The sequence below is a fragment of the Falco rusticolus genome, chromosome 7 (genome assembly GCF_015220075.1).
Source record: "Falco rusticolus isolate bFalRus1 chromosome 7, bFalRus1.pri, whole genome shotgun sequence".
NCBI classification, from domain to species: Eukaryota; Metazoa; Chordata; class Aves; order Falconiformes; family Falconidae; genus Falco; species Falco rusticolus.
This window is the reverse complement of record NC_051193.1, coordinates 51,805,798-51,819,978: the sequence shown is the minus strand read 5'-3', so window position 1 is coordinate 51,819,978 and position 14,181 is coordinate 51,805,798. Positions and strand designations below refer to the sequence as shown.

General features: G+C 50.3%; 1 protein-coding gene across 3 annotated transcripts in view; it reads right to left on the bottom strand.

Moving 5' to 3' along the window:
• Window positions 1-14,181, bottom strand: part of SLC8A3 (solute carrier family 8 member A3) — a 115,574-nt gene that overhangs the window by 22,080 nt on the left and 79,313 nt on the right. For 2 of the 3 annotated variants that reach the window (XM_037395742.1, XM_037395743.1), the window contains exon 3: window positions 610-713. In XM_037395742.1, the coding sequence (XP_037251639.1) occupies window positions 610-713 (104 nt within the window). Of the gene's footprint in view, window positions 1-609; window positions 714-1,871; window positions 1,979-14,181 lie in introns of all 3 variants that reach the window. The other variant, XM_037395740.1, reaches the window with a different exon arrangement.

Genomic DNA, 14,181 nt, shown 5'->3' with positions numbered 1-14,181 from the left:
TGATTGTGACACACTAAGGAGGTTTTCAGATGACAGACAGGGAGAACCATTTTTTTACAAAACAAAGCAAAATGAGAAACCTCGCACTTTCCTTCTTCTCCCATGGGCTTTTCATCACACCTCACAGGCACCCAAGAGCACTAAGGCAATGCCACTGGCAGACAACAACAGAGGGAAAGATGAGGGGGGAGGGGCGCATATGGGGAGATCCAAGGGGGCAGCCATGCATTATGCCCTTCTCTTGCCTTTCACATTCCCTAAGGTCCTGGCAAAGGAGCAGGAGAGGGGAGAATAGCAAAGGTGTGCTCAGAACAAAAAATAGATCAAGACAAGGAAACCCATTCAAAATAATACAGCCTCTGAGGCTCAAGCATTGCACAAAAGGAGGATCAGAAGTAAGCTGAGCTCTAAAAGGCAGAGATGACACCGAAACGGGGTGAGAGCGAGGAGGGCAGAGAGTAAAAGTCGATCCATCTACAGGAGGAGGAGAAAAGGAGGGAGGGGAAGGAGGAGAAAGAGGGTTATATTTTCTGGATTTGGGGTTTGGAGACTTGATTCTGATTTTTTTTCTTTTTTTTTTTTTCATGTTTTTCATAAAGGATCTCACACCTGATATTCCTCGTTCCATCCATTTCGGTTCACCAAGGGCAATGAAGAAATTCTCCTGCCTTTCGTATTCCTCCTCATCTACTATCTTAACCCTTACGGTCTTCCTGTAGGGACAACAAAAGAGACAACTGTGTACAGCAGGTCAGCTGGCTGGAGGCGAGGCGGCAGCAGCAGCGGCAGCGGTGGCATGGGCTCCTGGCACACAGCCCCTTCCCCGGTGGGGTGGTGCACGTCGGCCTGCCTGTTCAACACGGGACATCCATCACAGCTGCTCCTTGGGGAGCGGGAGGGTGTTAAGAGGAGAGGGGGCTGGCAAGGGGGTGAGGAGGGAGGGAAAGAGGGAGGAGGACCTTGCTGATGATTAGTGGAAGGCAACTTCTGCAGCGCATTTTTTTCAGTGTCAGATGGTAATGGAAAGGGTATCGGCTGCCTGGAAATCAGCAGGGACTACCCTGGGGTACCCACTGTGTTTTAGCTGGAAGATCAATTGTTTCTGCTACCTTCACAATTAATAATAAATCTGCAGGGGCTCTGGGCTGGGAGCCTCAGGAGAAAACAGAGAGAGGGGTGCTCACAGACACACTCCCCAGTGGGGTGAGATGGGTCTCTGACAGCGGGCTACAGCTCTGTCAGCTCACCCGACTCCCTCCAGCATCCCTGCAATGCACACAGCTGCTGGGAGCCTTCAGGTGAACCAAAGTGGGGCCTCAGCTCCTCCCTGCCCTCATCTCCTGCTCCCAGAGCTGCTCCGCAGCAACTGGACTGGGGGCTGCAGAGCCTTTGCCGAGTCCTTCTCAGGGGTTATCAGAACTGCTTCTCTGACAGGCATTGATTCCTGTCTTTTTCTAACACAGGTTTGACTGGGACAACCCATAGTACCGGGGCTGGGTGATGATCTCCTGAGACGCTGGATGTGTTTCTAGCCAGCATCTTCCTGCTGACAATAGAAAATTTGCTTGGACCCTCCAGTGTCAATGGCAGAAGGTCCCTCTCAAGCCACCACAGAAATACGGACAAGTAGGACTGCCCTCCATCCTACTCTCTCTGCCCCCCTCACCACTTCGCTTCTCCCCGGCCCCAGCGTCACTCCCCATGCCACCCCATGGGTACCATGTGACACGGTGTGTGCGCACAGCAGTGTTTAGGGCATAGCAGTTGGAGACAGAAAGACATCAGAGGAAGAGGAGGAGAAGAGGAGGAAGGAGTTGGAAGAGAAGAGGAAAGAAGAACGTTAATGTTAGTCTGCAGGGCTAGTACTACACCTTTCTGTAAACTCATATCCACCATGCGGGGGCTCATCAGCTCAATGAAGAAATTCTTGTTTTTTTCATACTCCTCATCATCAATTACCTTGATGTGAACTGTTTTGCTGTGGACGGAAAAATAATAAGGGTCATAAAGGGGAGAAGGGAACAGAGAAGCAAAAGTGGAGGAAGGAAAGAGCTGAATGGGTACATTAGAGAGTCAAAGTTTTCTCACCCACTGAACGAGCTCAACGTGGCCCTTTCAAGAAAGGCTAATGCCCCACTCCTGCAAATGACACTGGCCAGTTTTCTGTTTAACCCAAGGCATGATGGCAGGCCATGCTGTGCAAAGCAAAGTTTGACAAAAAGAGCTCTGATCCCCCCACAAACTGGCAAGGGGCTCAGGAGCTGCCAGCCCAGTGGCTCGTGGCTCAGTGTGTGGGCAGTAAGGTCTGATGGCCAGCGGAGAAGCAGGTTTCCCTCACCCTGCTACCCAGGGCACACACACACACACACACACGCACACGTGCAGAAGCAGACGCACAAGCACAGACACCCCACAGGCATCACGCTGCTGCCTCCCTGCTGGCAACGGTCGCCTGCCAGGCAGACAGCCACCAGCTGCGTGGGCTGTGGGGAAACCCACAGCCTGCAGCTCTAAAATAATTCACACCAGAGGAAACCCTAGGTGATGCAGCTTCACGAGCCTGCTCTGAGAGGTGCTGGCTGCTGGAGCAGCTGGGCAGCACGTCCTACATCTCTCCTTCAGCAAATTTCTTACGAGTTCTTGAAGCATCCTGTAGGAAAAGGAGAGCAGAGCTCACTACGCTATGGTTCCTTTTACAGCAAATACATGCCTTATGCAGAGGTCACCGTCCCTTGGCTTTCATGCACAAAGAGAACAAGGGAAATGAGTCGCAGGCTCTGCCAACCTGCCGCCTCCTTCCAGCCTCCTTCAGCTGTTGTGAGCTGAAAATGCCCTGGCGCTCCCCTCACTTTGCTGGTGGCTGAAAGGCTTCGTGCAGTCTCATCCCTTGCCTGTGATGGAAGGGATTAGTGCTTTTATTCCAGGTTGATCTCACACCCTCTTAAATGTAACGTTGTCTGCACGTGCACTGATGAGAACATATAATCACCTGCTTGTATAAATGCAACCACTCTAAATCACGGAATAGTGAGGGTCAGAAGGGACCTCTGGAGATCATCTAGTCCAACCTCCCTACTAAAGCAGGTTCACCTAGAGCAGGTTGCACAGGATTGTGTCCAGGCGGGTTCTGAATGTCTCCAGAGCAGGAGACCACACAGCCTCTCTGGGCAGCCTGTCCCAGTGCTCTGTCACCCTCAAAGTAAAGAATTTCTTCCTCATATTGAGGAGGAACTTCTGTGTTGCGATTTGTGCCTGTTGCCCCTTGTCCTGTTGCTGGGCACCACTGGAAAGAGCCTGGCCCCATCCTCTTGGCACTCATCCTTAAGCTATTTGTAGCAACTGATAAGATCCTCTCTGTTTTCTCTTCTCCAGGCCACACAGGCCCAGCTCCCTCAGCCTTCCCTCATCAGGGAGATGCTTCACTCCCCTCATCGTCTTCATAGCCCTCCGCTGGACCCTCCCCAGCAGTTCCCTGTCTCTCTTGAACTGGGAGCCCAGCACTGGGCCCAGCACTCCAGATGTGGCCTCCCCAGAGCAGAGCAGCGGGGCAGGATCACCTCCCTCAGCCTGCTGGCCACGCTGCCCCTAATGCCCCCCAGGGTCCCACTGGCCATCTTGGCCACAGGGCACACTGCTGGCTCGTGGGCAACTTGCTGCCCACCCGAACTCCCAGGTCCTTCTCCGCAGAGCTGCCTCCCAGCAGGTCACCCCCAGCCTGTACTGGTGTGGGGGGTTGTTCCTCCCCAGGTGCAGGACCCTGCACTGGCCTTCGCTGAACTTGGTGAGGTCCCTCTCTGCCCAGCTCTCCAGCCTGCCCAGCTCTGGCTGGCTGGCAGCGCAGCCTGCTGGGGTATCGGCCGCTCCTCCCGGGTTGGTGCCATCAGCAAACTGGCTGAGGGTAGACTCCGTGCCTTCACATGCCCAGTCACTGATGAGTGAGTTGAACAGGACTGGACCCAGCACTGACCCCACGGGAACACCACTAGCTACAGGCCTCCAGCTAGAGTCTGTGCCATGGACGACAACCTTCTGAGCTCTGCCATCCGGCCAGTTCTCAATCCACCTCACTGACCACTCACCTAACCCACGATTCCTGAGCTTGCCTAAGAGGATGTTATGGGAGCAGCGTCAAAAGCCTAAATGGGCATGTGCTTGCCCTCTCGGCGCTCCTGGACTTCCAGTTGGCCCCAACCCCAAGCTGGAAGTGCATTTTTTAAACAAAATGTCAGTTTCATATACAAAGCATTTCCCTTACCCTAAAGCAACTGCCCCCTGAGAGCCACCAGGCCTGCTGCTCCTCCTGCCGCTGAATGACGCCCTGCTTCCCACAGCTCTGTACCCACACGTGGCCCTGTGGCTATGACCTCCCCACGCTCCCTACCCATCCTCAACATTCAGATCAGCCCCTGGTGCATTTTGTGCACAGCCAGCCTTGGCTGGGGATGGAAAGGAGGAGGAAAGCAGGACTGGCAATCATAAGAGTCTGGAAAACTAACCCTAAACTTCAAATCCCTATGTGCCTCAGCTGGTAGCCCTTGGCATTAAATATACCCGGTATCTTTGATCCTACAGCACTTCAGAGAATGAGCAATCCAGCCCTGCGTGCTGGGCATGCCGTCACTACCATTAGCCCCCTGAAAATCACCATTTCACAACAGAGAATAGAAGAGTTGATCAATTGTCAGTGCTGCAGCTTGCATTCCTGCTGGTATCATTAACAACCACAAAATTATTCAGCTATCTATAATTTGACCCTCAAGTCATAACTGCACCTGCACTCTGACTGTGGAAATCCCATTCCTTGTGCTGGCTCTTGTTTTGGTCTCAGTCCCAAACCTCATCTTTCAAATGAAGGCGTGCAGGATAGAGGAAAGAGTTTGGACAACCTCTGCTATATCCATCAGTGCAGGAATATGCAAGAAAAATCACCTCTAATTCTTCTTTCTAAGATAAATCAGCTTTATTTTTGCCAGTGCTTGCCCTACCCATACCCTGCACTAATGCCAGCAAGCCTCCTTTCCCTCCACTAGACCCTTTCTACCTCTGCTAATCCAGCCTGAAGGATGTAGAATTTTAAATGATACCTCTCTGGTGTAAATGTTGGTGCTCTGCTAAGAATTCATCTTCATCACGATGATTTTATGTTTTCATTGGAGAGGTTGACCGAATCTGGCTTTTGAATCAGATGTTGTTTGGGCCCTTGACACTTCACAAAGCTTGTTCAATTTGCTGAGTTAAACCTACAGCTGATTCATAGCTGTGATCTTTCCCTTGCTCATATACAACAAAACAGAAGATGGGATTCTCAAAAGAAGCCAATACTTCCTGAACACGGGTTGCTTTTTAAAATCCCTTTCATAATTACCATTGCTTATGGTTTTTCCATTGTAGGAGCTCCAAATTACTCAATATTGCTTGTCTGAAAGAATTTGGAAATAAAAACACAGACCCTGTTTCCCAGGGGCCAGCTTAGGTACCATGACAATAGCTATTCTAAGACTTTATGCAATGAATATTATGCATGCACACCATTTGAGTTTGCTTTCATACAGCAACTTGTTTTTCTTTTCTTTCTTTCTTTCTTTCTTTCCTTCTTGTGGCTCTCCCATCCCCACGAGTGGTACGGGCACATACCAGAGTGGCGGAGAAATGCTCATTCAGTGAGGACGCGTACCCAGCAGATGAGCTCCCTGGCAGTGTGCTGTGTGTGGGGAAAGCCTGATTTCAGGCGAGCCCCTGGTCAGTGCGATGAATACTCAACACACTGGACTGAAGGAATAATGACTCACTGCATGCGCTTTTTGCTAAGTACAGAGAGTTCTATATGGCCTACTAAGTAGTCCAACAGTAGTGGGATTTCCTTAGAGTAGTCTTTTTTTAATGTATTTAAAAAATAAGTCAACCAAGACAAAGAAAATGCAGTGAGGAATCATAGAGGGCCACACAGTAAGATGCTGGCTTTGCAAAAGCAAGTCCCTTTGGGTGAGGACACTGAGAGAGCAAACCTGCTGGGCTCCTACACCAGCTCAGCTCTGTTGCAGATTGGACCCTCACCACACACTCAAGCCTCAGGTGGCTTTTCAAAAAAGAGTGTCTGAATCTGGCAACCAATCTGGTAAATTCATGTTTTCCTCCTTCACTCTGAGCCACAGGGAGAAAAGGGCCTTTTACCCAGCTCTGAAACAACAGGTGAGGGGCAGAACTTCCACAGACCCGAGCTGCAGGTGCCCCACACGGACACAGGCAGGGCCCTGCACCCCTCACCCAATGTGACCGAATCCCAGAGGAGGAGGGGGTGCCAGACCGCACCTCCCCAGCTTTGCCGAGAGGCAGTGAGTGCTCGGAGGCTCCACCGCACCGTGAAAGCTCTGGGGACCCCGCGCAGGAGCCCGGCGGTGTGGGCTGTGTGGCAGGGGGACCCTCGCACCACCCGTGGGGTGGTGGGACAGAGGCTCCAGCCAAACCACAGCCACCACCTACTCTTGCTCCAGAGCCAGCATGTTGCCAGACCTCCTCATGCAAGGGCAGAAGGAGCACGGCAGAAGTTTGTAGGGAATGTGCAGTGGGACGGGGAAGTGGGTGAGGGTCCGCAGTCCCGGCACCACATCACCGAAGCAGTTAACCTTCTGCTGGGATTTTGTGGCAGAGGGAAGAGCAGCATCCCTGCTCCCGGGTCACTCTGCAGCCTGCGAGGATGAGGACGTGTGGCTGGGCTTGTTCCCCTGAGGGGAAGTGCCCTTCACCCAACCGGCTGGCTGCTCCACTAGCTGTCACCATGGAAAGGTCAGTGCTGATGGAGGGCAGTTGCAGTGGACCACCAGGCCACCCCTCCCTGCCCACTGTGGCTGTGGGGGCTGCCCCTTCCCGGGCTCTGCAGCTCCCCAGCCACTGTGAGCACCTCACTCCTCTCCAGTGCTATGAAAGCAACTGTAGCTACAGCTGCATCCTGAGCTGTCATAAATCATCTGGAGGCCAAAAACACAGATTGCTCCCATGTGATCTCATCTCTCACCTGTAGCCGCATTGAGAGCTACCTCCTTGGAGGCATGGAGAAAGGAGGAGATGGATGGGGAGAAGGGCTGGAGCATAACACTGCCCGGGGAAGACATCACATTAATGCGAGAGATGTGACAGGAGGACACCAAGAAGCAGAAAGTGCGCGAGAGCAAGAGGCTTGGGAACATTTTGCTGCAAGAACATCCTGACAGCTTCTTGAAATTAATGGAGGCAGGGCAGCGTAGCTGCCCTAATGGGCATGCTCACCGTCATGGGAAGCAAGGGATCTGAAGCCCACCTTGCTCAGCTGAGCAGCTTTCACTCCCCAGCCTCTGGTCACTCCGTACAGGGAAAGGAGGACACTTTTCAGCCTTCCCCTTTCTCTCTGACAGCTTGGCTGTGGCCAAGACGTACTTCAGACAGCTCAAAAGTAGAGAACAACAGAAACCATCCAAAAGCCTTTCCTAGCAGTAAGGAGCCACTGTGCAAACCACAAGCCCCACCACCAGCACAAAGTCACAGCATAGTCCAATCTCATTCCCTGCAGGTGTACATGGGTGGGAAGAGTTCTTTAATTCAGGCCTCAGTGGTGTTTTCAGCAGACTGAACGATGCTTTCGGTTTGGGCTGTGACACAGCAGGGCAAGCTGAAAGGCAGCATTCCTGGGGAGCACCTGGCCATACAGAAGTCAGGATAGCTGCCCACTCACTCTTTTTTCTCGGTGTCATGGCAAGCTGCCACCAACAGCCCTCAGATGATGGTGGTCTGGGCTTTCCTTTCAACATGCACTTAGAAACAATCTCTGGTTTTAAAAGCTAGGGATGGGAAAGCTCCTCTGGGGAACAACATTAAGTATGAGATTTCCTTGAGTAAGCAAAAGAAGATGAAATGAATAGACATTGATCTTCTCCTAAAGGACTTTGTGCACATGATGTTGCTAAATTCCCCATCTGGGTAGTACAGAAGATAATCTATAAAATCATTTCATTTGACAACACGTCCACTTCCAACACACAAGGCAACAACTGGATGGTTATTTGATTAATGTGCTAGAAAATATTGAGTATCTCTCTGTGTGCAGACTCTCATTTGCAGGAATTATTGCCGAGAAGGTTAAGAGGATGTGTCTGCGTGACTTTGGAATGTAAAATAAGGCTCAGCTCTAAAAACAGCGTAAGTCAGAACATATCACATAGTGTATACCATTGAAACAGGCAGGGCTGCACAAGGGCAGGATTTACAGTCCCTGGTGGGATGCTGTTAGCCAGGATGGAAAGCAGCCAGGACTGGAAGGTAAACATCTCTGGGACAGTAAGAAGTACCAGGAGATCTTTAGTAACTCATTGATGGGAATCATTAGCGCATATACCTTGGGTAAAGTCACAGCATTCTTGACACATCTTGATATACCCCAATCCTCATCTGATTTGCTATGGGTGCACATCCATGCATCCCATGGTCACATGGGGTTGTGCATCAAGTAACCCAGAGTGGGACAACCTGAGCCATTTTGAAGCAAAGGATTATGCTGTCACATAGCACAGACAATGAGAGGTGTTCAAGGGGGAGAATCGTTAGATCCCAAATCAGATCCACTAAACTCACCAAGGAGATGCTGAGTGATCTTAATTTCAACAGGAAACCCTGGTACTTTAGGAACCTAGCCAGAATATGACCAAGATAGACAGGTTACACATTGGGTTTAAGATCATGCCCATGAAAGAAGATTTTTTTTTACTCCCATGGGGATTACAGAGCAGGGGGAAACAAGTTTTGAAGTATCCAGCTGCAGCCACTGCTGATGGTCACAGTTTGTTCTGGCAGCCAGGTAAGAATTGAAGGTGCCTCTAAGGTCAGAGCAGACATTGGTACCAATTACCTAAGCAGATGCCAACAGAATAGACAAACTGTCAGGATAGAGTTTGAAGCAGATCATTGATGTGCAACTTGCTGATGTACGAGTTACAGAAGAACTGGTGCTAGTACAGAAGCTGGAGACAAGCCATTATGGGCCAGTTTCCAGGAACTGGCTCTGTCATTCATGAAGACCTTGGAAGAGCAGCTGTGCAAGAGCCACCCGACTTTGTGTAGCAAGCACATGGGGAACAGCCCAAACAGCTTCACTACCAGACTAGTCAGTTGTAAAGCATCCTAGACAGAAGTCTGCCCATCCCCAAACTGGTTTTTTTCTCTTCTGTCTTCAAGCTGGCCTATGGGATAACCAGTTATCATTTTATCATTAAAATAGGGTTCTCTGCAGTGCTAATCGCTATATGGCCTATATATTTTCTCCAGGCAGGCCTGAAGGCATCCACGCATGTCACTTGATACTTTTGTGCTTCAGTTTCTACATGCACGCTGTGGCTGTGATGCTTCTTTCTCGCAGTGATTTGATAGGGGACAGTCCCTACTTGCTTTGAACTCCTAATGTGGAAGATGTTACAGTGACACAGCCATAAGGAGGGTGATGGAAGAGAGCAGAGAGTGCTTGAACTAGTGGTGGAAGCATCACTTATTTATGTATCAACGTACTCTGCTTCATCTGATTTAGTTCTCATTTGCAGGGAGCTGTGCATTTCTCCAAGGCACCTCCTCTTCCTTGCTAAAGTTCCTTTATGCCATTAGGGAACCAAAAGACCTCAGAAAATCAGGCTGAAAAAGCAGCTGTTAGCAGTCAGCTATCACTCTGCCTCAGCAGAGCCACTCTCACCAAGCCATTCCTGACAGGTAGGTGTTTGCACAACTAGTTTGTAAAAGCTTCGCAGTAGAGATGTTTTTTTGGACCATCTTTCCCCATGGAAGTCCTTTGTAATGTCCACCCAGACTTCCAAGGTATAACGTGCTTGGGAAGGGAGGGGAAAGAAGCCTGCGGCACTGCCTGCTGGCTCACCTAGCAAGGAGGGCTCCCTATGCCCCGGCTGCCCCCCTCCACATAGGCAGGGGCTGGGACCTGCCCAGGCCACCTGGAGCCCTTCTGCAAGCCCCTATCCCTGCCCTGCGTACAGCACACAGGGAACCTCTGCTCCATTGCTGTGAGGGATGGGGCCAGAAACATCCACCTCTGCTACAGCAAGCCACAGGGAGGGAGAAGAAGATCCGCTGAGGAAGACACCATGCAAAAAGTGGCTGTACTCCAAGGCAGAGACAAGGACCCCAGTCAAAAACCCTGCGTGCCACTCCATGCCCACCTCTGCGGGACTGCGTGGGACTCTGCTCAGGACAGCCAGGAGCGTAGGGGCTCTGCCTGGCTGCTGGTGGTGCAGTTTGTTCACGTCACACCAGGTCTTTGTAAAGGATAAAGGAGGAAATATTGACACAGAAAGGCATTTTCCCTTTGTGTATTCCCCATGTAGTCTTGGCTAATTAGTAAATTGGCTCATGTTTCAATTAGAACTATTGAAAATGCTTTAGTAGCTGGCACATGCTAACTAAAGGGACATAGCCAAGACTAAAGCCGTATTTTTAGAAGTCTTTACTTGTATTAGAAATTTTTAAAGTGTTACCAGTAGAAGATTTATAGTGATATCTGGTAAAAATAAATCAATTTTCTTAAAAAAAATATATATTCACCTAAGCCTTATCCTTCCTCCATATTGGATGGCAAAACTAAAGGGGTCACTTTGAGTTTCTGGTCGTCTTCACTCTTCAGTTTGTGCTTGCTTCCAGCACAGCAGCTCAGACCTCAAGTCTCACTGCCACCCAACCCTGCAAAGGGACATGAAATGCTGCCAACTTCACAGGACAGTGTTTCACACCTACTTTGTACTAGTGCAAATAACCGTACTGGCAGTGAGATACCACAGCTGCTAAGTTGCAAGCAGGTGAACCCATTAAGCATTGTCACCCCTTGCAAAAAAAAATCCTTAAGTACCTGGTATGTTATTCAGGGCAACACAAGAGATACGTATATCCATATGTGTCAGCCATGGGGATCAGCACCAGAGCTGATAAGTGGCAAATGCCTTACACAACTCAGAAGCCCTGAAGAGCTGGGAAAGCCACGGTAAGGAAGCACCAAAAAATGCTCTGGGAGCTTCCTGAACGCAGTCACCCTGCCAGACAAGCAGATTTCCAAAGCAATCTGTATTTCACTTTGCTCAAGCATGATCAAATGCTCCAATATGCAGGGTTCTTCAAGGAAAGATGCCACAATTTGCTTTTAAGAATTTCTGCAAAGAGGGGAAAACCACAGTTTGTTAAACCCCCCTTCTCCCCTTCTCTCAGCTGGGTCTATGCTGCTGGTATTTACATTGGGTTGTACAAACATAATAGCCCAGCTCCACAGGTTTTTTTTCTTTATTCAGTTTAATAAAGGGTGGTTTTTTTTTCCTGTTAAATATCTTCATCTATACTCTTTTTTTAAGTTCCTCTTAAAAAAAAAAAAAAAAATCTAGGCTGATCTGTGCGTCACCTTGCAGACTGTTGGCTCCAAACACTGAAGCTGTGTGTACAGACACAAGCAGGTCAGCTTTTTCTTGCTGACCCTACAAAACTTGATGCTTCAGGGCCACGGGAAAGCAAAGTCTTGACAGACTGCGGAGCTACTTGTTGAGGTCTGTACAATAAACCCTTGTCTTGTACAAGTAATAATTCAACTTGGCAGCCCATAAAACCAGACAGTTCTGGTGGTTATCAGCCTGGCGTAGGTGCAAAGCAGTGCCAGGGCCCTGGGCATGGACATTCCTCTCCTCCCTACCTTGTGTAGGCTCCCAGGGGAACAGCTTCACTGAGAAGATGCTATGCCCTTTTACTCTCAGAAAGGATTTTTTAAAAGGCGCAAAAACCTCTGCCACAACTTCACTGTGGTCACAGTAGAAAATATCAGAAAAAGTAGAAGGCGGAGAAAGAAGGAAGATAATTTATTCCTTACTAAAGGTCTCAGAATTTTTCTGCTTCCAGCTTAGTCTAACGCACCACAACAAAAGCCTATGATGTCAAAACCCATCATGGATATTGATGGCCAAATGAAGTACTGGAGATGCTTTTGTTTGCTCTAGAGAATGGCTCCAAAACCTGACAGGGTGCAGGCATGGGAGTGTCCTGGACAGGAGAGAGTAGTCTGGTCTACCTCAAAGCCCCTTGAGATGTCCTGAGCAAACATGAAACTGGCATTCAGCTAGAAGTGACCCCCGTCCCACCACAGTGCTTCCAAATCCCACCTGCAAGACATTCGTCCCTGGCTGGTATTAGCAGACCAGTGCTTCAAGCTGTCGCCCCTGGTTTTAGACTTTTCGCTGAAGGCATGGAGATTTGGAAGCTATATTTAGATGTCTTCTCTATTCTTCAGCAACAGGGTTGCCATGGAGATGCTGGCGAGGACAAGAAGGTGGGGACTGAGGGGGGGGGGGGATGAAGTTGAGGAATGAGAAGTGCCAGATTCAAAACAACCCTCACCAGCCCAGGGAGGCTTTAAATTCCTCCCAGGGCAGTAATTGCTGAAGCTTGTTAGCTGAAATGAGCCCCCAGTGCTGCCCAGTGGCGTGGCCCTGCCACGCATTGCTCAGTGCTTTGTCACGCAGGTCTGAAGGGACCCAAACGGCTGGCACTGCTCCTTCGGGAGAACATACCCCATCAACCTGAGCTTGCTGCCCCAGGGCGTGTGCTGAGAACCGATCCCTGCCTCAGCTCATCACTCCTGTTAGTGCTGATAACCACCCGCACCCTCTGGTCATCCACACCCCCGACATCCAGAGGACAACCACCCACGTGATCTTCTCTGGGTGCAGCTCTGGAAGCCTGCATGCCAGCCACTGCTGGCTGTAGCTCAGCTGAGCTCTACACAGCTTCTTTCATCTGACTTCAAAATTCAGTTCTCTGAACTCCCAATGAATTTGCAAAAACCTTCTGATGTGGGATGCCCAAAGTCAAGTCTGCAGTGTTGCATGGCATCCCAGCAGAGATATGCTAGCCTTTGCTGCCCGAGTGCCAAAAGCAGCCCTCTGGGAGCTCCACTCCAGTTCTACTGCCATGCTGCTTCACAAGCTCATACTGACTCCGTACCCAGCTGGCTCCTGGCATAATTGGGGTGGCTTTCTCTCTGGCACTGACAGTGAAGGCAGAAAGGGGGCCACAGCTGGGGACAGAGTGACCCAAGGCTCCCCAGCAGTGCAGGGAGGGGCATGCTGGCACACTGGGGCCGGGCCACCCAGCACAGGAGGGGAGGCTGATGGCCACAGAGACCACAGCTTGCTGATCCTACTGCCACTGAAGCCAGGCTGTGGCTTTTGTGTGGGAGAGGAGGTGTATTACTGGTCCTTGATCTCCCCCATGCATATCCCTCTGGGCTGGCATCAGCCGCAGGCACAGCCCAGATGTGCAACTGCAATCAGAGATTCACACCTACTGCCCAAGCACTGCTCTTGCCAGCACAGACAACAAAGGGGGAGACCAAGGGCTCCTCTTAACACGGCTTCTCCCAAGACTCACTGTCCTACACTTACTACACTGGCAACGAAATTTGGCTTTCCAAGAAAGGTCAGAATAGTCTGCCCAATTCTCAGCATGGGAGCTGGCACACCTCAATCCCCCCAGCCTGCCTAGACCTCATTCCTGGCTCCTGTGCATGACAGCATCCTCAGACTGCAGCGCTCAAAGCACAGCAAAGATGGTAGGGAGTGAAGCAAACTTCCCCATTGCAAATCTCTCTGGACATCAGCCTTGCAAGTCCCTCTTTCCCCTCCCTGATCTGTTCTTCCCCCATCCTGGTGCAGACGGCACTTTCAGCTCAGCAGGGCAGTGCTCAGCCCAGCCACTGGAGTTGTGCTACATTCACCGGAATGGCAAGGCAGCAATCTGCAGGAAATTAATGAGCTGCAAACAGCGCTGCGCAGCTGCCAGCCTGAAACAAGCCCGCTCTGCATGCTGCAGATACAATTGTTATATATGAACAAAAGGAGCTGGAGCCAGAGCTGGGGTCCTTTGGCTCCAGTCACAGGCTTCTTGTGACCAAGATAAGGGACAGCACGTGGAATTGCCACAGCAACATCAAAGTTGTGTATCCAACCATTTACACAGAGCCATTGCCTCTTTATCCAAGGTCCTGTACATTTGACCAGGCTCACCATTTTCTTCTCTTCTGTAGCACTGAAAATAGGGTAGAGGACACTCAGTTACACCATTTCATCTCACTCTTTGGGGCTTTTTAAATTATATTTCTTACCAAATAAAAACACACTGGAAAAAAAA